Source organism: Carassius gibelio, chromosome A4 (genome assembly GCF_023724105.1).
Source record: "Carassius gibelio isolate Cgi1373 ecotype wild population from Czech Republic chromosome A4, carGib1.2-hapl.c, whole genome shotgun sequence".
NCBI lineage: Eukaryota > Metazoa > Chordata > Actinopteri > Cypriniformes > Cyprinidae > Carassius > Carassius gibelio.
In genome coordinates this window covers 10,514,180-10,541,846 of record NC_068374.1, presented here as the reverse complement: position 1 = coordinate 10,541,846, position 27,667 = coordinate 10,514,180, and the positions used below count along the sequence as shown (strand labels likewise).

General features: G+C 36.7%; 1 protein-coding gene across 3 annotated transcripts in view; it reads left to right on the top strand.

Moving 5' to 3' along the window:
• The first annotated feature begins 864 nt into the window (after positions 1-864).
• Positions 865-27,667, top strand: part of LOC127969134 (NLR family CARD domain-containing protein 3) — a 55,622-nt gene continuing 28,819 nt past the window's right edge. Inside the window, exons 1-8 of one of the 3 annotated variants that reach the window (XM_052570848.1) lie at positions 865-1,010; positions 1,239-1,320; positions 2,954-3,067; positions 3,271-3,384; positions 5,906-6,016; positions 7,575-9,359; positions 16,940-17,113; positions 20,355-20,528. In XM_052570848.1, the coding sequence (XP_052426808.1) occupies positions 1,271-1,320; positions 2,954-3,067; positions 3,271-3,384; positions 5,906-6,016; positions 7,575-9,359; positions 16,940-17,113; positions 20,355-20,528 (2,522 nt within the window). In that variant the 5' untranslated portion in view covers positions 865-1,010; positions 1,239-1,270. The remainder of the gene's footprint in view (positions 1,011-1,238; positions 1,321-2,953; positions 3,068-3,270; positions 3,385-5,905; positions 6,017-7,574; positions 9,360-16,939; positions 17,114-20,354; positions 20,529-27,667) is intronic. The other 2 variants (XM_052570867.1, XM_052570857.1) reach the window with 2 other exon arrangements.

The window sequence follows — 27,667 nt, the reverse complement described above, 5'->3', positions numbered from 1 at the left end:
TTGTCTATACAACAAAACTTTTTGGTATGGAGAAAAAAAAATGTAATTCTTAAACTGGTCTCTGTGTGGTGTGATGTGTTTCTTTAAGAATGAGATATTTGTAAGAAGCCGGAGCTTTGCTGTAGCAGTTACATTTCCACTTGTCTGCTGCACTCGGTACATAATGAAATAATTCCTTTCTTCACCTCTGAAACTAAAATGAAAATGTATTTATAAAAGTTTCATATCTCAGTGTTAAATGATAAGATTCATGTTTTACAGATAACATTTGAATATAGAGATAAGAAATATTGGAAAAAATGCAATACTTTTCAATTGAAAATATATCCAGTAAATGTCAGCAAGTCACTGTCTGAATGATTGACTCGTTGAAATGATTCATTCAAAAATAAAGCACTGTCTTTATGAATGAGTCATTAAATCATTAATTAGTTTAAAACAATGTCAGAGTCATTGAGCATCATACGCTACATGATTTTCTATGAATTCTGTCAACTCAGATCTGCAGACTGGCTCTGACTTTCAGGAACTAGCGTCATCTTCTTCAGACTGTAAATCGGGGAAAGTTGTGTAATGTATTCCAGGCTTTAGTTGAAACAACTAATACTGTACAGTCATGTCAACTAACAGAGCAATCCAACACTTGACAATATTTAAAAAAAATGCAGCCTTTGAACTTCATTAATTGAAGCTGAAATGGGTGGAAAATTTCAAGAGTGTATGCAACGAGCAAATCTCTTAAAATATGTCATAACTCACACATCATCTGGTCATGTCTGTGATTAAAAGAGTGCTGTTTCGAGGAACATTTTCCTGGGATCTGGCAACCTCGTCACGTGCTGTTCTCCTCAAAAGTGAAAGTGAAATTAAATGAACAGAGTTGAGGTGGACATTTTAAACAGACAGAATCGATGATCTACAATACATAATATCTATAAATCTTTAAAGAATCACTAATAAATACTAAAGCAGGAGTTTGTGTTTAGTTATCTGATGGGATTTTGAATCAGGTATGATTTGTTTATTTTTTTTCATATGTTTTTCCTGCTGAATTGGATTCTTCAAAACTCTAGCATTTAGCACTTGTGCTAAATATATGTCTAAGCTTTTGTATTTGATTGAAAGCAGTTAATAGTATATTTCTCTAACTATCATTCAGCTTACGTCCAAAATAAGGCGGATGAAGGCTGTTTGATTAGCTTTGATTAGTTTATGTGATTGTTTGTCTCTCCATTTAGAGTCTGTGCAGATCAAACTGTTGAGATCCATCATGGATGAAACACAAACATCTGGAGATGAAGATCTGTTTCCAGCACACAGGTACTTTGAGAAACACATTAAATAAATTATTATGAGAAGAGATGGATGTTTACATGATACATAAATAAAGTCTAATGTTTATTGAAAACAATAACACCATAAAGCCCCCAAGCCTGCTTTAATAAGTAGTCGGTAACACTTTAGAATAATGGTCCATTAGTTCATTTTAGTTAATTCATTAATTAACATGAACAAACAATGATCAATACATTTATTATTTATTACTGGATTTATTCATCTTTGTTTAATGAAAATACAGTTATTCGTTGTTAGTTCATGCTAATTCACAGTGCATTAACTAATGTTAACAAGCACAACTTTTGATTTGAATTATGCATTAGTAAATGTTGAAATTAACATAAATGCTGTAGAAGGATAATTCTTGCTTAGATCATTAACTAATGGACCATTATTCTAAAGTGTTACCAAGTAGGCTAATACTTTATGAAGATTTTATATTATGATGATTCGACATGAACACCTTATAATACTTTAATTAAGAAATCATTAACAAACATTATATAATGCTTAACAGATCATTAGTTAATATATTCACATAGCTAGAAATATGAAATAATGTGCTTGTTAGCGTTTACTACACTTGTTAACTAATGATCAACAGATAATTCATGTAAATTACAATGCTTACAAATGTCATTAAACTTAATTCATAAGTCCATGCACATCTTGAAAATCAATAAATGATTTTAACAGATGTTATAGAATGATTAAAAGCTTGTGTTAATGTACAACACTTCTGCTGTTATTGAGAGGTGATACAGGTAAAGGTTAGGAACAAGTTTGGTTGTTTGGGTAGGTTTAAGGTTTGGTTAAGAGGTCAAAAGTGTACAGTCATATTACATAGTTTTGATAAATAAGTATTGAAAAATATTGGGAAAAAAAGTTTTCTTTTGCTGATGTTTGATTCAGTGAATACCCTGTTTAACGATATACTAATCTAAGTTTTGAAACAAATACATGGTTGCAGCCAAATTATAATTTGTGTTATGTCTTCAAATAACATTTACATAACTCACAACCCTTTACACAAACATTGTTACGAAGTCCAATACCCTTAAAGATACTGAAAGATTAATAAACATTTACAGATGATGAATAGTTTCCACTTTAGATTGGGTACTGCAAAAACGTGAAAACAGCAGACGTCTACACAACAAATGAAGACCAAATATATTAACTTTACAGGATGTGATTATGAGTTAATGAATGTGTTAACGTAAATAGTTCAGTGAATAGTAAAGAGCTTTAAATTACTGATTAAGCTCATGTTTTCCAGAACATTTGTAAATGTAAAAAAGAGCATAAGTTAATATGTGAGCTGACATTTGTTTAGAACTGAAGTACATTAACAACAATGTCTTAACGATTTATTAATGTAGCTTTAAATCATTGTAAATCATCTGTCAAAATCATTTGAAGTTCTAACCATTTGAGCATGACATTTGTAAACATTTTAATTTATATTAAATAATGATCTGTTAATCATTAGGTCATTTTTAATGAGCACATAAGTACACTATCTCTTCTTTCTGTTATATAATGATATATCCATGAAAGTTATTGTTATTACCGATGATTCTCATAATAAAGGGCTGAATCTGTTCTGTTTTAGATCAGTTCATCAGAAGAGATCAGAAGCAGAGTCCAGCTGTGTGTCTGTGAAGAGTGACAGGTCTATGCCTGAACCAGTAAACTTTAACAGTGGAGATACACAACCTGTTCTCAGGTATAACATTTGTGTGAAAATATGATTATAACATGACTTTTAATATTGCCATATATTATCACAGTTGAGTTTACATTTTTTGTATAAACAGTACATGACATTACTATAAAGTGCTCTTTAAAGTGAATGTTGACAATAAATGTATAGTTGATATGTTGCATACAGTGATTTTAATAATGAACTTCAGTGTTTCTCTGTTTTAGATCAGTTCATCAGAAGAGATCAGAAGCAGAGTTCAGCTGTGTGTCTGTGAAGAGTGACACGTCTATGCCTGAACCAGTAAACTTTAACAGTGGAGATACACAACCTGATCTCAGGTATAACATTTGTGTGAAAATATGATTATAACATGACTTTTAATATTGTCATATATTATCACAGTTAAATTGAGTTTTAATATAAAATTTGATAACGATAAATGTATAGTTGATTTGTTGTATACAGTCATTTAACACTTTAACCGCCGGGGGTCATTTTAACCTAAAACTGCAACTGGGTAGATTTGCAAGATTTGCATGATTACTGTTTTGATATGGTTAAAGAACAACATATTTCACTGTATTATGCCACTGTCTTCACCAAGAAGTGTCTAGAGTCATGAAATGATTATGTCTAGTCATCAGCTATATTTATTGTTTTATGTTCAAAGCTTTTGATGCAGGCTACACAAATCACTTTTCATAACGGTCAATATAAGCTAAGCAAGCCTGCACTGACAACGAAAATTAGAAGGAAGTTAATACATATTTGGGTAGTGAAAAATGATAATACATAATGTATTTAATCAATATATTAAGATAACCCATGTTATGTAAATTACTAAAATAGACTATAAACAACAAACAACATTGTACAGGATGTGATGCGATGACAAATTCATGCACAGCTTCACCTAATTAATTATTAGTTTGTTTAGGTATGTCATTTATAATTTGAGAACACCACCAACAAATAAGTTAGGTAATCCAAAAAAAAACTGTTACAATTGTAGCGCTCCCCTCAGACTGGATATCATTAAGGGCAGGGCTTTTGGGTTCTTTTAAAGTATTTATCACATGTTTTAACCCTGATTAATTCAGTTTTAAATATTATCTTGGATCTCTCTTTTACAGTACACACCAGAAATGTTTTTATAACTAACTTATGAATTCACAGTTCTTAAGTTATAGTTTTAATAAAGATTTTTACCCCTGTGTCTATATATGCCTCTACTCGAACAAAATGATTACCTATTTCAGTAATAAAGTAACACAACACAAGATTTTAGAAAAATATATCTCAATTATTTACTCAAAGAAATTATTATCTCCAATTAAATATGAAAATGAAATAAGAATATGATTGTTATTTTTTAAACCTTCAACATAAAATGTCTCTCTTCTTTAAAAAGAAAATACTGTCAAAACGGTATATATATAAATGTACAGACAACAATTTAAACCCTATTAATCTTCAATTGGCTTAATTCAGAAAACTTCGATGAATAACTTCAAAATCACTTAAACCAACATAATTTGTGGGCCCACACACACCTTAATACAATCTAAAGCCGGCAAACAAAATTCTTATAAAACAAAATACCGTAGCAGGCCTGATGCGAGGCTTGTGTTCGTTGTGGCCCAAAAGTAATGGCCGCTTCGCTCGTCAATGAGCAAACAAAAGGAAAAAATACCTGACGATAATGTTTCTGTCCAGTCTTTCTCCAACAAACAAATGAGCAGGCTCCACATCCGATCAGCCTTTCAGCACGAACTCCATTTGTTTCTCTTTTCTCCTCACAGTTTCGGTAAAACTCACGAGAGAAATCCTTGTAAATCCAAGATCAGTCTGAGTCCCTTCCGTCTTCAGGTCGAAAACAGCAGATAAACCCCTCAAACAGTTCAACTGAGCTAGTCAAACTTTAGCTAGAAAATGTCATTCACTTGTAATGAACGGACTCCAGCTTATACTTAAATTTATCTGATCGTTAATATTAGCAGTAACACAAAAATAAACAGTCACTGAACTTCGTGCAGAAATTCCTCCCGTTTTGCAATATGCAGCTTGTCACTCTCACCGGTTGTTGTGTAAACAATCATAAGACACAATCTACACACTGGTTTGTGCACTACTAACTCACAAATTAAATCAGAAAATCTCCGTTCGTCTCACACACTCTTTTTTTCTCTTTCCTCTCGCTGTCCGTGCTCTAAACAAACCCGCGAGCTCTGACTCTCCGCCCCATCGGTATTAACCACATAAATGCTGGTTTGGACAGTTTTCAGAATAACATAATCTTTTACCATGAAACAATAAACAAAATAATTTTTAAACGGCTTTTAACCTTTTTATAACAACTTTTTAAATGAATGTCAACCTTTTAAATCACACTATTTATACACTCTGTTAATTAAATGTTAGGCCTACTACAATCATCACGTATCAGCTCATGCTTTTTTAACCGGGTTACACAATATAATAGTTTTTTTTCCAGGAGACAAGCAGACTAGAATAAATAGCAACACAGCAGTGAACAATAAACAATAGAAATGGCAAAAAAAAGCTAATGAATCCAAAGTTTGAACATGTATGAGTAGACTAAAACATCTAAATATGTTTTCTGGATCGCTGGTGTTTATAGGTATAAACGTTTTTTTTTTTTTTTTTTATCTGGTTTTATCTAAACGATTAGATAAATGCGGATTGCAATTTACACCATTTTAGTAAAACTCAATGACTGGGAGACTTGAATGTTTTATTGAAAATATGTTATGTACATTTGAAAAACAGCCATGGGTAAAATGTATACTGTGGTGGTTCTAGTGTTAAATAATGAGCTTTAATGTCTCTCTGTTTTAGTTCAGTTCATCAGAAGAGATCAGAAGAGTCCAGCTGTGTGTCTATGAAGAGTGATGCGTCTATGATTCAGCCAATAATGTTTAACAGTGGAGATTCACAGCCTGATCGCAGGTATAATATTTCTGTAAGAGATAAGATCTAAACAATTGAAACAGCATAAGACAGGGGCGTAGATTACACACTTTTTTAGTCAAGTGTGTTAGCATAGAGGTTTTCAAGAGCTGGTGTGAATAAATATAGATTTAAACTCAAAGAGACAGGACAGTCTCTTATTCAGACTCAGAATCCAGCGAGATGAACATCAAGGAGTGTTATATACACTCATGAAGTGTGTGTTTCATTCATACTCGAAGCCGGAGGGCGCTCTCGTGCAGAAAGTCATATCAGGAAACTCCTAATATTGGCAACAGCATCCAGCTATTCTGTGTGAAAACAGTTGTTTTTATAAATAAAGTATTAACAATACAGTGCTATTACAGTATATAAACTATTCTGCCTTATGTGATAAAAAAAGTGTTTGTAGTATATAAACAAATCGTTATTTGTTTTTGTCAAGCAGTTATAGATTTCTAAGCCAATTAAAAGCCTGAAATTAGAGAAAAATTTAAGTTGCCTATACACTACCAATCAAGAGTTTTTGAACAGTAAGCTTGTTAATGTTTTTTAAAGAAGTCTCTTCTGTTCAACACGCCTGGATTTATTTGAACCAAAGTACAGCAAAACAATAACTGATTTCTATTTGAATATATCTCAAAATGTAATTTATTAAGATTTCAAAGCTGAATTTGCATCATTACTCCATTCTGGATCCTCCAGAAATAATTCTGATATTCTGATTTGCTGCTCAAAAAACAAAACAAAAAAACACTTATGATAAGGTTGAAAACAGTGGAGTAGTTTTTTTTTCAGGTTTCTTTGATGAATAGAAAGGTCAGAAGAACAGCATTTATATGAAATAGAAAACTTTTGTAAAATTATGTCTTTATCATCACTTTTGATCAATTAAAAAAATCTTTGCTAAATAAAAGTATTAATTTCCATATTTTTTTTTCCAAAAAATAAAAATTATACTGACTCTAAGCTTTTGAATGATATAGTGTATAATGTTGCGAAAGCTTTTTATTTCACATAAATGCTGATCTTTGGATCCTTCTATTCATCAAATAATGCTAAAAAAATTTACTTATGTGTTTTAAATATTGATTATCAGTAAATCAGCATATGATAATGATTTCTGAAGGATGAGACACTGAAGACTGGAGGAATGATGCAGAAAATACAGCTTGGATCACAGGAATAAATTACATTTTAAAATATATTCAAACAGATTAACAGATTAACAAACAGTTTAAATCGTAATAATATTTCACAATATTACTGCTTTTGCTCTACTTTGGATCAAATAAATGCAGGCTTGGTGAACAGAAGAGACTTCTTTAAAAACATTAAAAATCTTACTGTTCAAAAACTGTTGACTGGTAGGCTATATAGATTACAGAAATTTTATATTGTAATGTTTTCTATTATAATGTAATGGTTTATATACATATACATATATGTATGTATGTGTAATTTCTGCCCCCCTCACTTCTGAAAAGATGGCTACGCCCCTGGCATAAGACATTGTGCTTTTTAACTCATGTAATGATGTTGAACTTTTATTTTACAGCACTGAAGTCCTCAACATGTTTAGATCAAATCTGCTGAAGAAGTTTGCGTGTCTGTATGAGGGAACAGCGACTCAAAGAAACCCAACACTGCTGAATGAGATCTACACAGAGCTCTACATCACAGAGAGTGAGAGTGGAGAGATCAGTAATGAACATGAGGTGAGACAGATTGAGACACAATCCAGGAGAGCAGCAACAGAGGACACAGCCATCAAATGCACTGACATCTTTAGACCTTTACCTGGACAAGACAAAGCCATCAGAACTGTGCTGACAAAGGGAGTCGCTGGCATTGGAAAAACAGTCTCTGTGCAGAAGTTCATCCTGGACTGGGCTGAAGGGAAAGAGAATCAGGACGTCCAGCTCATATTTCCACTTCCTTTCAGAGAAATCAACCTGATGAAGGACAAAACACTCAGTCTTTCAGATCTTCTTCATGTGTTTTTCCCTGAAACTAAAGAAATTGATATATCCAGTGATGAATATAAAGTGTTGTTCATCTTTGATGGTCTGGATGAGTGTCGTCTGTCTCTGGATTTTCAGAGCGATGTGAGGCTGTGTGATGTAAGTGAATCAGCCTCAGTGGACGTGCTGTTGATGAACCTGATTGTGGGGAATCTGCTTCCCTCTGCTCTCATCTGGATCACCTCCAGACCAGCAGCAGCTGATCTCATCCCCTCTGAGTGTGTCCATCGAGTGACAGAGGTACGAGGCTTCAGTCAGCCACAGAAGGAGGAATACTTCAGGAAGAGAATCAGTGATCAGAGTCTGGCCGACAGGATCATCTCACACCTGAAGTCATCAAGGAGTCTCTTCATCATGTGCCACATCCCAGTCTTCTGCTGGATCTCAGCCACTGTTCTGGAGAAGATGTTGAGTCGAGGAAAGAGAGGAGAGATTCCCAAGACTCTCACTCAGATGTACACACACTTCCTGATCCTTCAGACCAACATCAAACATCAGAAGGACTATAAGAAGAAGGTCAAAGATGAAGACATGATCCTCAAACTGGGGAAACTGGCTTTTCAGCAGCTTATGAAAGGAAACCTGATCTTCTATGATGAAGACCTGAGAGAGTGTGGCATTGATGTGAGAGAAGCATCAGTGTACTCGGGATTGTGCACTCAGATCTTCAGAGAGGAGTTGGGCTTGTATCAGGGGAAAGTCTTCTGCTTTGTTCATCTGAGCCTTCAGGAACATCTAGCAGCTCTGTATGTGCACTTCTCATTTACAGTCGAGAAGAGAAATGTGTTTGACCAAACCATAAAGAGACGGTTGTCCAAGATTTTTAACCAGAAGAAATATAATTCACTATCTGAGCTGCATCAGAGAGCTGTGGATGAAGCATTACAGAGTAAGAAAGGACATCTGGATCTTTTTCTGCGTTTTCTTCTGGGTCTTTCAGTGGAGTCCAATCAGACTCTCTTAGGAAAACTACTGACACAGACAGGAAGCTGCTCCCACAACAAAGAGGAAACAGTTCAGTCCATCAAGCAGAAGATCAGAGAGAATCGCTCTCCAGAGAAGTCCATCCATCTGTTTCACTGTCTGAATGAACTGGGTGATGATTCACTGATGCAGGAGATCCAAGATTATCTGAAATCTGGAGAAATAAAACAAACCAAACTCTCCTCTTCACAGTGGTCAGCTCTGGTTTATGTGTTGCTGACATCAGAGCAGAAGATGGATGTGTTTGATCTGAAACAGTTTATTGGAGCACAACACACAGTAGATGAAGTTCTTCAGAATCTGTTACCTGTGGTTAAAGAATCCAGATCAGTTCGGTGAGTAACACTGAAAACAATCACTGCACTTTCAAAACATGATCACATTTGCATAATCGCATGTGCTTTTTTACCAAAGAAACAAAAATGGGGACAATCTCAGAGAATCACATTACTGTCAGTGAGCTAAAACTAAAGCAGCTGAGAAGGTGTGTGTTTCTGTGTGAGAGCTGATGATGAAGAGCTCAGTGTGGAAGATAAAGATGAAGGAATGAATGTGAGGGGGTCAAAACTGACTGACTTTTCACATTTGGGGAACATAATTCTAATTATTCTTAGACCCTAAGAAAACATTTACATTTATATTTAGTCAATTATCAGACGCTTTTATCAAAACCAACTTACAAATGAGGACAATAGAAGCAATCAAACCAACAAAAGAGCAACAATATTACATTAGCAGCACACTTAGCAAGTATTATTTTTATAATAAATAGAAATAATAATAAATAATAAAATAGAGTGCTAGTGTTAGAGAGCACTGCAGTTCACACTGCACGTTGGACCCGGCATATTTCCGGAACATTGCCGGGTCGCCTTCTGTGTGAAAGCAAACACATCCCGGGATTGATTCCGGCATTGAACCCGGGTCGGGCACCTAGTAACATTGCCGGGTTCAACCCGGGACGAGCGCTGTGTGAACAAAAGCCAGATATAATGCTGTGTCGAAGTGATGACGCGTTATCGCGCGACTCTTTTACCAGCTATTTTGATCAATGTTCGCGACGAAAACATATGTGCATACTGTAATGAAGCAGAGATCAGTTAGTTCCTCACTTTCCGCGCTGAAGCTGAGATCTTTCACCCAGCTTCAGTGAAAGTATAACGTCCCTAACGTTTTCTACTCGTACATTACACGTCACGCCCTGATGTCACGTGTCGTTACGGGATCTTTACGGGTTGTGTGTGAAAGTACGCACATATCCTAGCAGTGTGAAAGTGCAAAATCTAGCAACCCAGGAACAATTGACGGAACACTTTACCCGTGTATTTGCCGGAATGGCAGTGTGAAAGGGGCTTTAGTGTATTCTCTGAAACAAGTGACAGAAAGAGCCCTTGCAGTCCTATTTTCTTAACACCTCTTCAGAGAGGAGAGGACACATCCTCCAGAAACACTGGTGAGCAGCGTCTGGACAGATTCAGTGCTGTGCAGGGACTCACAGGCCTGTCCTGCTTTGCATATGTCTTATTAATAATTCGCAAGGTGTTCAGCAGAGCAGGAAAATTAATAATATCTGCCTCTACTCTGCGCACCTAGAAGCCCATGACGGAAGCTGCCATTTGTTATTTCAGCAGTAATTAAAATTTTATTATCTCATCCCATTGGACAGAATAAAGCAGGAACAGGGCTTAATAGGAATGCAATGAAATGAGTGCATTCAGCATTTATCTTCCATTTGCATACAAACAAGGAGCTCCTGAAGACAAAAAAGCTGATGATGTTCTTTGCAGGCGCTCTTTTATATCCATAGTGCTCCGGTAATGACATCATAAAATGTCGTCTACCAATAGAATTGTTTTGTTTGCACACATGCTTCAGACACCAGAAACGCTGATGAAAAACTGGAAATTACTGTGCATGTGCAGTGACATGAAAATTGCGTAATTACGAGCTGTTCTTCCTGGTGAATAAAGTGTCATAAACGAGTATCCATTCATTATAAAGCAACCCTTTCACTCAGTGTCTGCGAAGTGGAGCAGCACCAACGTCCCCCGAATGGTTTTGGGAGCAGGAACGGGAACTTTTACTGCTTTATAAAGTAAGAAGCACCCCAACAGTTCATGTGCTGGTTATCGCCTAATTAGGACCCAAAGTAGATAAATATCACGACAACAGCAGGAAACTGTATATTTATGCAGTGTGCACGTCAAAAGAGTAAATCCGATCATAAGCTTGTTACATGTAAACACGCATATCAATCCGATCACTTTATTTGCCATTTATTTAATCACTACGTTCAGATTTATCAATCAGAATAAATTAATTTTGATGGAAGCAAAAAGTTTCCAATTGGCTCGTGAATGGTGAATGGCTTGAATAGTTCCTGTATCCAATGAAGGCCCGTCTTCTGAAATATGTGATTAGATAGCTGGGCCAGTGTGTGCTGTGATTGGTTAGCTGGGCCAGTGTGTGCTGTGATTGGTTAGCTGGACCAGTGTGTGCTGTTATTGGTTAGCTGGGCCAGTGTGTGCTGTGATTGGTTAGCTGGGCCAGTGTGTGCTGTGATTGGTTAGCTGGGCCAGTGTGTGCTGTGATTGGTTATCTGGGCCAGTGTGTGCTGTGATTGGTTAGCTGGGCCAGTGTGTGCTGTGATTGGTTAGCTGGGCCAGTGTGTGCTGTGATTGGTTATCTGGGCCAGTGTGTGCTGTGATTGGTTAGCTGGGCCAGTGTGTGCTGTGATTGGTTATCTGGGCCAGTGTGTGCTGTGATTGGTTGGCTGGCCCAGTGTGTGCTGTGATTGGTTAGCTGGGCCAGTGTGCGCTGTGATTGGTTAACTGGGCCAGTTTGTGCTGCTATTGGTTAGCTGGGCCAGTGTGTGTTGTGATTGGTTAACTGGGCCAGTTTGTGCTGTTATTGGTTAGCTGGGCCAGTGTGTGTTGTGATTGGTTAGGACCTGGGGTCCTCTTCATACATTGCTTATTACATCCAAGATTAAATGTCACATTCAAGATGATATCATTGCGCTAATCAGGATCTGACTAATTCGGTTCTTCAAACTCACCTGCTGTTGATGATTAGTATGGCTGGATTGAGTTATCTGTCATGGGTTGGTTTAAAAGGGGCTATATATCGATACTCGAAACCACGATGGCAACGTAATGACATCATATAAATAAAAAAGACACCTGATGAACAACTTGGCAAATATCTGGACATTTATAAGGAAACAGCCAAGTGAGAAAAAAAATATTACATTTTATAATAAATAAAATGTGCATTGTTTTTTTTTTTTTACATGATTCCCAATTATTTAGATTCCTGATTCATAATATTTGTACAGTCTTCATTTTTTTTTCAATGTAGTAATTAGACAAATTTGTTACGTGACAGATTTGATGAAAGTTTCTTAAGGGTCAAGATCATGTTATCTGCATCTCCTGCGCTCCATCAAGCCACTGTCATAATAGCCGTCATTACTCAAATTAATGCACAACTCTACATTATCTGAATAGCATGTGTGTAAGTCTCGAAAACAATTATAAAGTAATAGTGTTATGACAAATAAGTATTTCAGTATGTAAAACTAGCTGTGTCTATAGTAGGCTATTATGGACTACACAATAGAGCTTAAGGCCCAATCCCAATTCTACCCCTTCCCCTTTCCCCTACCCCTCCGTTTCGCGCATTCACGTGAAGGGGTAGGGGTGTCTCGATTCTCTTTTGGTTGGAGGGGAAGGGGTAAGGGGAAGGGCCAGATAGCCCTTCAAATGAAGATTTTTCGGGACCACACTTCAAATTAAGGGGTATGAATTATCTCGGCAACATAGCTGCTACAGCGAACAAAAAGACACATAAATGTAAGCTTTTTTGTCATAAAAAAAGATTTTAACAAAAAGTAATCATTTGTTTTATGTAACATTCAATTTTGAGTTTATATTAATGGTCATGTTACTCAAAGAAATGTTTGCAAAAAAATCACTAATATTTCCTAACGTCATATCATTACAGACTGCATGATAGTGCCACAACATATGTCTGATCAGGGCGATAACTGCCGTAGACATTGATGGTCCCCCCAGTAATTAGAAATTGCTAAACCATTTTCTCAAATATTGGCTATTCGAGAGAGATACTCTACCCTACCCCTTGATACTCTGTTTCTAGGGACAAGGGGAAGGGGTAGGCGAAGGGGTATAAAATAGAATTGGGATTGGGCCTAAAGGGTTAGTTCAACCAATCATCAAAATTATGTAATTAATAACTCACCCTCATGTCGTTCCAAACCCGTGAGACCTCCGTTCATCTTCGGAACACAGTTTAAGATATTTTAGATGTAGTCAGAGAGCTCTCAGTCCCTCCATTGAAACTGTGTGCACGATATAACTGTCCATGTCCTGAAAGGTAAGAAAAACATCATCAAAGTAGTCCATGTGGCATCAGAGGGTCATTTAGATTTTTTTTTAAGTATCCAAAATACATTTTGGTCCAATAATAGCAAAAACTACGACTTTATTCGCATTGTCTTCTCTTCCGAGTCTGTTGTGAGCTCGTTCACTGCAGTGTATGATATCCGGTTCATGAATTAATCATTCGATGTAACCGGATCTTCTTGAACCAGTTCACCAAATCGAACTGAATCGTTTGAAACGGTACGCGTATCCAATAAGCATTACTCCACAAATTACTTAAGCTGTTAACTTTTTTAATGTGGGTGACACTCCCTCTGATTTAAAACAAACCAAAATCCCGGAGTAATTAATGTACTCAAACAGTACACTGACTGAACTGCTGTCAAGAGAGAACTGAAGATGAACACCGAGCCGAACCAGATAACAAACAATCTCGTTCATGAGTCAAGAACCGGTTGCATCGGTTTTCGGATCACCAGTAGTTCTTTCAGACAGTTCGATTCAATAAAGAGGTTGAAGAAAACGGTTCACCAGTTCTTTTGCGCTCGACGTAATGACGTCATTTGCGATGATTGCCCTTCATTCAAGCCTTTGGTTTACCCGCACTCATAGCACTAGCACAGAATCAGTTCAGAATCAATCACCAAAAGAATCAGTTCAGTTCAGACGCTCTGTGTGTCAGTCTGCTTCACGCTGAATCACACATGCGCGGTATCATCAGATCCTCGGTTCTCGAATCAGACCCATAGACCTATAGTCCCATAGAAACAGTTCTTCACTCGTGAACGAGTCCATCTTTTGTTCGTTATCTGGCTTGGCTCAGGTCTACTACACAACATTATTATATTATCCTTTAAAGGGGGGTGAAATGCTATTTCATGCTTACTGAGTTTTTTACACTGTTAAAGAGTTGGATTCCCATGCTAAACATGGACAAAGTTTCAAAAATTAAGTTGTACGTTTGAAGGAGTATTTTTGTTCCAAAAATACTCCTTCCGGTTTGTCACAAGTTTCGGAAAGTTTTTTTCGAGTATGGCTCTGTGTGACATTAGATGGAGCGGAATTTCTTTATATGGGTCCTAAGGGCACTTCTCCCGGAAGAGCGCGCGCTCCCGTAGAGCAGAGCAGAGACGAGACATTCACTGATCAGAGCGAGAGACCGAAATGTCACAAAAGAAGTGTGTTTTTGGTTGCTAGGGCAAGACAACCCTGCACAGATTACCAAAAAAAACCCAGCATTAAGGGACCAGTGGATGGAGTTTATTTTTACAGAGCATCAACGGAGTTGTGCAAGTGTTTTTGTTTGTTCCCTGCATTTCGAAGATGCTTGTTTTACAAACAAGGCCCAGTTTGACGCCGGATTTGCATATCGTTTATTTCTTAAGGATAATGCAGTCCCAACGAAAAAGGGTCACGATCGTGTGTTGGAACCGCAGGCGGTGAGTAAAACTGCTTAAAATATCTCTGTGTTGTTAACTTAGCTATCGGCGCGTAAGCACATCAAGTAAGCAACATGCAATGTTGTCATCAAACTGCACTTTCCACATGTACACCTTAAAAAAAAAAAAAAAAAAGACGACATAAAGTGGAACTTAGTCATTTTCCAAAACCGCTAAGCAAATATATACAGTTTCAACACATACCACATAGAGACGTCCTGCTGTAGTCGTTGCTGCTGCTGCTCTTGTTAAATTTCAGCCTCTGGATCTGATTCTGGATCATAAATAAACGGCTGAATCTGACTGTTAGCCATGGTTTGTTTTGGATGATGGTTTTTTCCTCACGGTAATGTCACAGCTTCCAAACACTCTCAACGCAAAAGCCTACTCGCGCTCGTGATTCTTTAGCTCCGCCCACACGTCACGCCTCCAGCCTCTCGTGTTTTTCCGGGAAAAAACGGTACAGACTATCTTTCTCTTATAAATATAATAAAACTAAAGACTTTTTGGAGTTATGAAGGATGCAGTACTACTCTATAGGTACTCAAGATTAACAGGATATTGAGTGAAAACGAGCATTTCACCCCCCCTTTAAATTATTTTTTTAATTATTGTCCCTGGATTAGGAGGATCCTCTTGTTATAGAGTTACCTACATTGTACCCAGTTTATTATTCTAAATTGTATCATAAGTTACAAGGAAAATGATTGGTACATGAAACATCAACTGTCCAGGTGTTGTCAGGTTGATGCTCTGTTTCTGTTTCGGGGCTTATTTTGATGTTCTTTTCATCATAAGTTACCTTGTTTCTAGATTCCTTCGATTATTTCCTGTGTCTTTTGTTTCCTTGGGGCGCGTTCAAGCTCAAACCGGTGTGCAATGTTTTATCAGTCAGCAGCAACATGTTTATAAACCATGCGGTATTAAAGAGACAGCTGGCACAATGTAATTAACATCTAAATAAATTCACAAGAGCAAGAATATTGTTTTCACATGATTATTTACATTAAAGGCAAAATAACTGAAATAATAAGAGCACATGTATAGATCTGAAACTTCTTTAAGTCTGTCTAAATATCATTTAGTAATTGCATTGTCTTCTAGTCCATATCCTTTCCTTAGGAAAGTGTGCTAGACACTGATTAATGTAACATAAAAACACTGCACATATTTATATATTTTTCTATTGTATTATGGAGTGACACTTTTCTATATTTCTCTGATTATATAACGGAATATAATATTAAAATAACATTTTTAGCACAACAACAGTGATTAGCAGTAATGATGAGCTGAATACTCACAATAAAAATAATATGGTTAGATTATAACACAGTCTTGGAGGTAAGAAGTGGATTATCCTTCACCTGAAATGTTTGTCTTTTCATCCTGAAATACTAGGCAAATGTTGGATCACAATAATTAGAAAACCACAGTTTCCACAAACCCCTTCACTTGATTGGGATGTTCTCTTTTATTCTGGAAGTCAAGACCAGTAACTGTAACATTGAGCATATTTTGCAGTATTAAACACGTATTCATACCGATTTCATCAGGCTCAGAAAACTCTTCAAAAAGAACACAAAGAATGGCCTTCTCAGCTGCCATAGTTGCAACTCTTGCGTCATCACAACAGGGTGTTCAACGCACCACCGCTTCCATTTAAAAAATGGTTTTCAGCATTTTGTTGGGGCTGAATGCAGCCCTGGCTCCTAAGTATGTTCTTGTTTGTTTCCATAGTTTCTGATTAGTTTGTTACCTTTGTCTAGTTTGGTTCTTCATATTAAAAAAAACAAATGCAAACTTTCTGCAACTGGATCCACTCTCCCTTCTCTGCCTTGCAGTGACATATGTTACAGTATTACAATTCTTCATAAGACACCTATTTAAAATCTAATGAATGCCATTAAATGTTGTGTTATAGCCTTACATTCTTTCTTAAAGCTAAAACCATCAGATATATTCACTGATCATTGAGTTTAATTCAACTGTATCACACTGTCAAAGCCCTGCCAAATTAATAAAAACAGTAAGTAAACACAATTGCTGTTTGTTTTGTTCTTTACACAGACTATGTGGATGTAATCTCACTGCTCAGTCCTGTGAAAGTTTATCTTCAGCTCTACAATCCTCAAACTCTGTCCTGAGAGAACTGGACCTGAGTAACAATGACTTGCAGGATTCTGGAGTGAAGCTTCTTTCTGATGGACTGAAGAGTTCACACTGTCAGCTTGAGATACTGAGGTAATTTATTTTCCATAAAATAATTAGCAAAATATTTGATGTGTTTATAAGATTGTAAATCTTGTGGTGTAACATGCATTGTACATCTGCCTTTTTATTTGATTGGCTGTCTTAACCATTTTGACCTTGATAAACACTGAGGCAGACTTAGTATTTTGTTATCCACACTTTTCCCGGTAAGAGGCTTCAACACTAGGGCTGGGACAACGTCGACGCAAAATATGCGCATCGATTCGTAGACCTGATTTTATTTCTTTAAAAAATGTTTGCAAAACGTTTACCTTATGTGCGCTGAATATACGTGATGGCTGGATCAACATTCTGTCCAACGTTATATAACCAATCCAGGGGTTTTTCTGCATTTTTTTTTTTTTGGCGGCTGTCAAAGCCTTATTTGATCGGTGAGTGATGTAGAATGACAGGGCGCATACGAGAGAGTGCCCCGGCTGCGCGCACACTCACAGTCTTCAAACTACACGAGCGCTGTCTTGCTCTCTCTCTCTCCCTCGTGCATATTAACCAAAATCATTAGACACAATAGAAAAAGGGTGGAACGCCAAAGTTTCACGCGCGCTCGCGCACTCACAGTCTTCAAACTACATGAGCACTCTTTCTCTCTCTCTCTCTCTCTCTTTCTCTCCCTCGTGCATATTAACCAAAATCATTAGACACGATAGAAAAAGTGCGTAACGCCAAAGTTTCACGTGGAGCATTCTGAGATTTTTTTTTCTTTCTCCATGACAGGCTGCTGGCTCCCACTGTTAATTTTTATTTATTTATTTTTTTGGAAAAGCACTCTCTGTATTAGCTTAAAGCCCTCAAATTTACATAGGTTACTTTATTCTTTCAATTGCTCTAAACAAGTATTTTGGGTGACCTTTTTATTGAATGGTAGACATCAAGTTGTTATTTTCATCTGAAAGAAGAACTTTTTTTCAGTAAGCTAGGCCCTATGTGTTCAGTAAGCTTGTTTCAGTAAGCTATGTGTTTTCAAGGCTTCAAGGTTTTGTTGAATGCTATCTCTATACCAGTGCAAAGTAATGCATTCTTAGTCAGTCTTTTATATTGTAATTTTAAGAGCAATAAACATATATTGCAATGTTAAGGAATTCATGTTTTTTTCATTCAGATATGTAAATCAACATGTATAAATTGTTATTAGTCAATTAAAGGGGAGATAATCGAAATCGAATCGGTCTGAAAAATTAATCGTTAGATTAATCGATGCATCGAAAAAAATTGCTAGATTAATCGTTTAAAAAATAATCGTTTATCCCAGCCCTATTCAACACCTACACTTTTTCTGCAGTTTTTCTGCAGTTTTGCACTAACGCCTTACTACAGTCACTCCTCCATTTCTCTGGCCGCTCTGTGTCAGTGATCGCTGTGGCTGCCTCCTCTCCCCCTCCCTCTCAAAGATGACACAGGCTTTGAGTGTGACCGCCTGATGATTGGCTGTTCTTTTCAAGTCCCGCCTCAGCTCATGCTGAGGAGGCCGGGAACTTATGCTTATTTATATGGTTATTATGGTATCTCCCTTTTCCAGGTACTTTGAATGAGTGTTTATGCTTTCAAGGTTTTTAAATAAGCTAGATATGTGTTTGGGAAGATGTTCTGTTATTGTTATGTTGACATGTCAAGAGTTTTCGGTATTATATTTCTAATGCTAATTGTTATTATTGGGATATTGTTCAGCATGTAGCTAAATTCGGTTATTGTAACACTATGTGGCATGCCATGTATAACATAACTGTGATAAAGAAAGCAGGGAATTGACGAGAAGGGGAGACAAATTGCCATTGTTAAGCATTTGTTAAGTGTATTTATGGGTTTATTGCCAGTGCAATTGATTTTGATATTTTTAAAAATTGTTTGTTGATTAGCTGAATACTTCTGCTTCACAGCACCATGACCCAAACCCACCTCAACAGTGTTGCCGTGTGTAATGTACATAAAGACAAGCTGGACAGTGTAAACAGAAAAAAGATTGCTGAACACTTTGTCTCCTGCAAGGAGACCCTTACAAAAAAGTAGTATACTTCAAGTTTATTTTACCAAGTATACTTAAGTAAAGTTCAAGTATATTTTTAAGTATACTTTATGTAGCAAGTATACATATATCAATGTTCTAGTGAAGAATATCAAAAATTGGATAATCTGCACAAATAATTAGTGGGGATGTGTCCTGTTCAGTGTCGGTTGTGGTTACACACAAGACATTAAATCAGTATCCAAGTTACAAAATTACTGTAAACTCTAGTGTTTAGTAGTAGTGCAAAGAATCACAACACTCATTGTTTGGATCATATTATAGATTTTGAGTCATGGATCAGTTAATTTTTGGGATGAGCAAAAAAACAACAAAATAATTAAAAACTTAAGCTCGGTTTTGCAGCTGTATAGAAGTACTTAACTAATAAAGTCTGTAATAAAACAAGAACAATTACACAAACTACAAAATTAATACAACACAAATAAAGTCAGTAACAGAAGTATACAGTTGCAGAAATGTAATAATTCAGTGTAAAATAACACAATAATGCTACAGATTGATCTTTGTAAAAAATTTTAATTTATTTGATTAACAGACATAAGTAGGTATTCTCTTTAAGACCAAATGCATGGACCCAATACTGACACCCATCCGATTTCTTTTTCAGCTGTTTACATTTGCTTAAGACATAACCGACTGTGTTTACTAGAATACTTTCCAAAACAAGTGTTTTAACAACTTTGTGTGTATGTAAAAGAGGAGTCAATTCGATGTTCACACGGTGTCTGAATTGTGTCTTTTTCTGCATGTGTGCGCTTCAGCTGTGTGCAGCAGTAGCTGAGCGCACAGAAAACAGTGTGCTTGTTAAAATTGCTTGAATGTGTAAACTGGCAAGAAAAACATTCACTATGATGGTGAAACCTAACAGTTAATCCATGAATCACATGCATGCCGAACCGTGGGGCTTGGTCCGTTCGGATCAGGGATCATTTACAATCTGTTGCACCTCTAGTGTTTAGGTGCCCGACTCACCATCACTCAGCTGAGAGCCCTTTGTGCTTCTCACACAGTTTTTTTTCATTCATTGATAGTGACATATACATTATTGCATATATAATTAGGGAGAAGTTTATTATTAATACAAAGTAAACCTTAAGACATGACTGTGTAGGAATAATTAATGGCTAAAATGTGTATAAATGCGTGAAATATGTCTGATTATCACATGGATTATTCCTGTTTTTGTAGAATGTCTGGCTGTATGGTGACAGAGAAAGGATGTCGCTATGTGTCTTCAGCTCTGAGTTCAAACACCTCACACCTAAGAGAACTGGATCTGAGCTACAATCACCCAGGAGATTCAGGAGTCAAGTTGCTTTCTGAAAAACTTCAGGATCCAATCTGCTCATTGGACAAACTGAAGTATGTCAAGCAGAACGTTTTTTTTTTCTTTTCATATTGTTATAAATATATTAAGCTTTTCTTAATTTAAGCTTTGGTCACAGCTTCAGGTCACAGTTAAAATATCTCTAAGTCAAGTCACCATTATTTATATAACGCTTTAAAAAAGATTGTGTCAAAGCAACTGAACAACATTAGGAAAACAGTATGTTAATAATGCAAAATGACAGTTAAAGGGAGTTCATCATTGAATTCAGTGTAAGATGAGACTCTGATTGGTTTATTGCATGTTGCACTCAAAAAACACCCATTTCTCATCAAGAGAGTAGGGACAACCAGTTTAGACCATGTGCGTGGGCACGCAAACCATTTTTCTGTCGTTAAAATAGCAAAAGTGGATTTAGACACGCCCTGAGTGCACCTGCGCCGTGCGTTTTACGCTTTGCGTTTAGATCGTTAAAATAGAGCCCATCATCTCAGTTGTCCTTGTCTCCCCTGTCTTCAGGGTTGTAGAGGTTATTTGTTGGTGCTGATCCATCATCTGGTCTGGATACATACTGGATCTGGGTGACTGTAGTGACCATCTGACTTGGATATAGACTGGATCTGATGGCTACGGTGACCTTGGAATAAGAGAGAAGGAGACTAATATTAGCGTAGATGCCATTCTTCTTATGATGTAGCAAGTACATTGGGTGTTATGGGAAGTGTTCCGGGTTCCGGTTTACCTTATTAATGCAGCCTAAAAATCCTTTAACGGATTTAGATATTAGAAGCATATTAGTGTGTTATGTGTAAACCAGGTTAAAGAAATGGGTCTTTAATCTAGATTTAAACTGCAAGAGCGTGTCTGCCTCCCGAACACTGTTAGGTAAGTTATTCCAGAGTTTAGTCGATTTATGATATTGTAGTTATTACCAAATTGCCTGAGTTTTGAGAACACAGCAGACGTGGAGGATTATAATGTAACAAGAGCTGCAATGTAAGAGGTGCTGAATTATTTAGGGCTTTATAAGTAATAATCAAGATTTAAAAATTTATACAATGTTTGATATGGTCATACTTCTAGTAAGAACTCTAGCTGCTAAATTTTTTACTAACTGGAGTTTGTTTATTTCACGAGTTCACGCTTACATATAATTAGCTGAGGTATGGTATGCGTATTTGGCGTGCTGTCCGGGGAAGGGCTCTGAGCTCGGGAATGGCCCGAACCTAGAGTACCACCCCTTCACTGTCTAATTATAAAGTGAACTCGAAGTGAGGAGATGGGGTGGAAGAGGGATGCTGATTAACCGTCGATGGATAGAGGTAAGTCAACGTAACATGAGTAGGGTAGCATGAAGAATTTGAATAGTAACAGCCCTAGTACTGAGCCTTGAGATACTCCACACTGCACTTGTGATCGATATGTTACCACTTCATTCACTTCTACTAATTGATAGCGGTCATATAAGTACGATTTAAACCATGCTAATGCACTTCCATTAACCCTCTTGGCGCCACGGTCGAGTTTACTCGACAAGATGCGGCACTGAATAAAACAAATCTCTGTCAAATTTCATGCAATCTCCCCTGCACAACATGGCAGACATGTAATACTTCATCTCTGACTCAAAAAAACGTCATGCTTCTATACAAAATCTTTGAGCTAGAGCGCATTGAATCAGTGCGAACAAAAGCGGAGCTAGTGTGAGAGTGAGCCATTTTATCAGAGCAATATTGTCAACGTCAGCGAGTATTGGCATTAGATTATAAATGCCCATAAATTATATTATTATTATTATTATTATTATCTAATGGCATCAATAAAGCTTCAATAAACCCGCAATGAAGTGTTGGGACTTCTATTTGCGGACCCAGGGGAATATCTGCATTCGGAAGACGATACTGAAAGTGAAAGTATAGCCCTACACAAAGCACAAACGGTGAATCCTTTGCCCAATGTCAGAGGTGTGAACAATGTTTGCCGGGGTCGGAGTGTTCATCACGAAGTTTGCAGGCATGTTAGTGTTGCGGGGAATGAGGCGGGAGATTTTTACCACACTAGACATAGCTTTGTCTTCTAACCGTGTGCCTCTCTGCAATCGCGGCAACAGTATTGTAGTGGAGACATTGTCTAATGCCACTGGGTATGTTAGATGAGGTCGAAGTATTCATAGGACAGTTAGGGGGCTGTCTTTTCATGAAAATTCTATAATTCAAGATGACCACCACCACATGACGTCATAATATGCAAATGGGTCATCCTTAATATTTTTATAATGGACAGAAAGTCTCTATCTTTTATCACTTTTAAGATATAGCCTTTTGAAATTAAGATGTCAAAATCGAACGTTTTAGGAAAAAACCTCTGGCGCCTAAAGGGTTAATGCCAACAAAGTGTCCTAGTCTATGCAAAAGAATGTTGTGGTCAATAGTGTCAAACGCAGCACTAAGATCCAATAGCACTAATAGAGAGATACAACCATGATCAGATGATAAGAGCAGGTCATTTGTAACTCAAAGGAGAGCAGTCTCAGTACTATGATACGGTCTAAATCCTAACTGGAAATCCTCACAGATACCATTCTTCTCTAATAAGGAATATAATTGTGAGGATACTACCTTTTCTAGTATCTTGGACAGAAAAGGGAGATTCGAGATTGGTTTATAATTATCTAGTTCTTTTGGGTCAAGTTGTGGTTTTTTGATGAGAGGCTTAATAACAGCCATCTTAAAGGTTTTAGGGACATATCCTAATGACAATGAGGAATTAATAATAGTCAGAAGAGGATCTATGACTTCTGGAAGAACCTATTTTAGGAGCTTAGATGGAATAGGGTCTAACATGTTGTCGGTTTAGATGTTTTAACAAGTTTATACAAATCTTCCTCTCCTGTAGTAGAGAATGAGTGGAGCTGTTCCTCAGCCGATCTAACTAAAACCTTGTCCAAAAAAAAAAAAAACCTGTAAGAAATTGAAATTACTTTTGTCTATGTTTATGTTGGAAAGTTCCATATAGGAAAATATATTACAATACACTATATATTGCGTATTCAGCTGCACAAAAAATATAAATGTATTAATTTTGAAATTATGAATGAAATCTGCAATTATTACTAAACTAAACCTGTGGGAAACACTTAATATAAAACCATCAGGCTTTTAAAAAAGTATGTAACACTGTGTCTACACAGTTTTTTACCAAGCAAACGTTTTCTCTTTCATGTCAGTAGCAATGCAAGCACTTGCAGTTTGTCAGAAATAGAATGGGACATCAGTTTACTGTTTGGGATTTGTTAATTGTGCTGTGCAGCTAATGTAATAAAAATCAAAATATAATGGGTTCTATTATAACTAATTAATCTAAAATAATCTGATTATAATGGCTTCTACTATCTTCTATCTTTCGTCATTCCACGCCACTCTCATCTGGAATAGATATGGAGTAACAGATTTTCTTGCACTACATGAAAAGGTTAGTTTCCGGACTGTTCATGTCAGTGCACTAGGGCTGGGACAACGCGTCGAGGTCATCGATGACGTCGACGCAAAAAAATACGTCGACGCAAAATATGCGCATCGATTCGTTGGCCTGTTTTTATTTCTCTAAAAAACGTTTGCAAAACGTTTACCTTATGTGCGCTGAATATACGCGATGGCTGGATCAACATTCTGTCCAACGTTATATAACCAATCCAGGGGTTTTTCTGCATTGATCTTTTTTTTTGGCGGCTATCAAAGCCTTATTTGATCGGTGAGTGATGTAGAATAGAATGACTGCTGCACTTGTGACAGGGCGCGTACGAGAGAGAGCCCCGGCTGCACGCGCACTCACAGTCTTCAAACTACACGAGCGCTGTCTTGCTCTCTCTCTCTCTCTCTCCCTCGTGCATATTAACCAAAATCATTAGACACGATAGAAAAAGGGCGGAATGCCAAAGTTTCACGTGGAGCATTCAGAGATTTTTTTTTTCTCCATGACAGGCTGCTGGCTCCCACTGTTCATTTATTATTTTTATTTTTTTTGGAAAAGCACTCTCTGTATTAGCTTAAAGCCCTCAAGTTTACATTGGTTACTGTATTCTTTCAATTGCTCTAAACAAGTATTTTGGGTGACCTTTTTTATTAAATGCTAGACATCAAGTTGTTGTTATTTTCATCTGAAAGAAGAACTTTTTTTCAGTAAGCTAGGCCCTATGTGTTCAGTAAGCTTGTTTCAGTAAGCTATGTGTTTTCAAGGCTTCAAGGTTTTATTGAATGCTATCTCTATACAAGTGCAAAGTAATGCATTCTTAGTCAGTCTTTTATTTTGTAATTTTAAGAGCAATAAACATATATTGCAATGTTAAGGAATTCATGTTTTTTTCATTCAGATATGTGAATCAACATGTATAAATTGTTAGTAGTCAATTAATGGGGAGATAATCGAAATCGAATCGGTCTGAAAAAATTAATCATTAGATTAATCGATGCATCGAAAAAATAATCGCTAGATTAATCGTTTAAAAAATAATTGTTTATCCCAGCCCTACAGTGCACCTTTCTGGCAGTTACCATGTGTATGTCCTGCCGTTTCTGGTTTTCTGACATGGAGAGAAACTGACTCTTTTGCACGCAGCAGTTTTCCAGTCTACTCACTAATGCAATAAACTCACTCACCGGTAAATCCGCATATCTTCCTGTGCACAAGAAGGAAAGCCTCCGCAAAGTCCAGGGTACAAGCAGTTAAATCTCTGTAAACAGCCACCCATGTCTCAGTAAATGTCTATAACTTACCATACACTTTGTATATTTTAAATACTATGGGCCATCTACACAACAATGCATCATATGCACTTATAAAACTGTAAACAAAGCCACAAATACAGCAAGGCATCAACTAGGGACGTCGCCCCCGTGGGGGACACAGACACTTTTCCCGGTGAGAGGCTTCAACACCTGCACTTCTTCTGCAGTTTTTTTTATATATATTTTGAGCATTGTTTGTTGATTAGCTGAATACTTCTGCTTTGCAGCACCATGACCCAAACCCACCTCAACAGTGTTGCTGTGTGTAATGTACATAAAGACAAGCTGGACAGTGTAAACAGAAAAAAGATTGCTGAACAGTTTGTCTCCTGTAAGGAGCCCTTATGAAAAAGTAGTATACTTCAAGTTTATTTTACCAAGTATACTTAAGTAAAGTTCAAGTATATTTTTAAGTATACTTTATGTAGCAAGTATACATATATCAATGTTCTAGTAGTTTACTTGTAAGTGTACGGCTTCAATACTCCTTGGGACTAAATTTCCCAAGTATACTGATTTCCCATGCCAAATTTCTAGTATATAAATGTACAGTCATGTCAAAAAATGTCGACACCCTTGGTAAATATGATCAAAGAAGGCTGTGTGAAAATTCATCTGCATTGTTAATCCTTTTGATATTTTATTTAAAACATCCACAAAAATGCATCCTTTCATTAGATAATAAGACTTTTAAATGGGGGGGGGGGATTTCATTATGAAATAAATGTTTTTCTCAAATATTCATTGACCACAATTAACGGCACACACTTTTTAAAACCTTAATTTCCGAGTTTAACAGGTCCAAATTTTCTCCTATAATGCCTGATGAGGTTAGAGAGCACATGACAAGAGATCAGAGACCATTTCTTCATCCAGAATCACTCCAAGACCCTTTAGATTCCCAGCTCCATGTTGGTGCTTCTCCTCTTCAGTTCACTCCTCCATTTTCTATAGGGCTCAGGTCAGAAGACTTGAATGGCTATAGCAGTAGCTTGCTTTTGTGCTCAGTGACCCATTTCTGTGTTTTATTATTTTTTTTATTTTTTTTTTTTTAGGTTGTTGTTTGGATTATTGTGCGGTTGGAAGGTCCAAACATGGCCTATTAAAAGATTTCAGTCACTTACTGATTGTTTATCTGTTGGTATTTGATAGAATCCATGATGTCATGTATCCAAACAAGATGTCAAGGACCAAGAAATATAGGTCCACAACATCAAAAATACAGCAGTACAACTCATTGTGGGGTACTTTTTATCTTTGTGTTCACCAAACCTTTCTTGAGGGTTTGCTGCTAAAAAACTCATTTTTTGTTTCATCTCGGCATAGAAGCCAGTCCCATTTAAAGTTCCAGTCATGTCTGATAACTGAATATGCTGGAGTTTGTTTTTGGATGAGCTAGGATAATTTTTCTTGAAACCCTCCCAAACACATGTGCTGATGTAGGCACTGTTTGACAATTGTTTTTAAGGTTTTCTGAACCCAAGACTCAACTATTTTGTGCAATTCTCCAGCTGTGCAATTCTCCTTGGAGAGTCTTTAGCCACTCAAACTCTCCTCCTCACCATGCATTATGACGATATAGACACACGTCCTCTTCCAGGCAGTTTCGTAACATTTTCTGTTGATTGGAAATTCTTAATTATTGCCCTGATGGTGGAAATGGGCATTTTCACTGCTCTAGCTCTTTTCTAAAAGCCACTTCACTAATTTGTGAAGCTGAATTATCTTTTGCTGCCCATCAGAAATATATTCTTTGGTTTTTCTCAATTTGATGGATGATTAAGGGAATTTGGGCTTTGTTTTCCCTTCTCTTTATATTTCTGTGAAACAGGAAGCCATGGTTGGATAATTTCATGTTTATAATCATGCTGGAGTGCTCAAAATTGTGAATATGAATGGGAATATACTTCAGAGATATTTTACTCATAAGAATGTATGAATACATTTTTGTGATTTTTTTTTTTTATTAAAGATCAAAAAGATTAACAGTGCAGATTCATTTTCAAAGCCTTCTTTGATCATATTTACCAAGGGTGTCTAAAGATTTGGACATAATTTTAAGTATCCTTTAAGTATAACAGTGGCAAACTTTGAGTACACTTGAGTAAACAACTAGTTTACCTCTATGTTTGTCGTTTGTACTGCAATTATACTAAAAGTGAACTTATAGGTACACTGATAGTTTACTAATTAAATACTTTGTAGACGTTTCGGTAAACTACTAGTTTAGTAGTTTTATACTGCAAGTATACTCAAGTTTTCTTTAATTGAACTTTACATCATACTTGAAGAATACTACTATGTCCCTATTTAGGTTTTAATGTGTATATATTTTGTTATACAGTAAGTTGACAACCTAAATGGGTATTACCGCCGAGCGTACCGCCGCC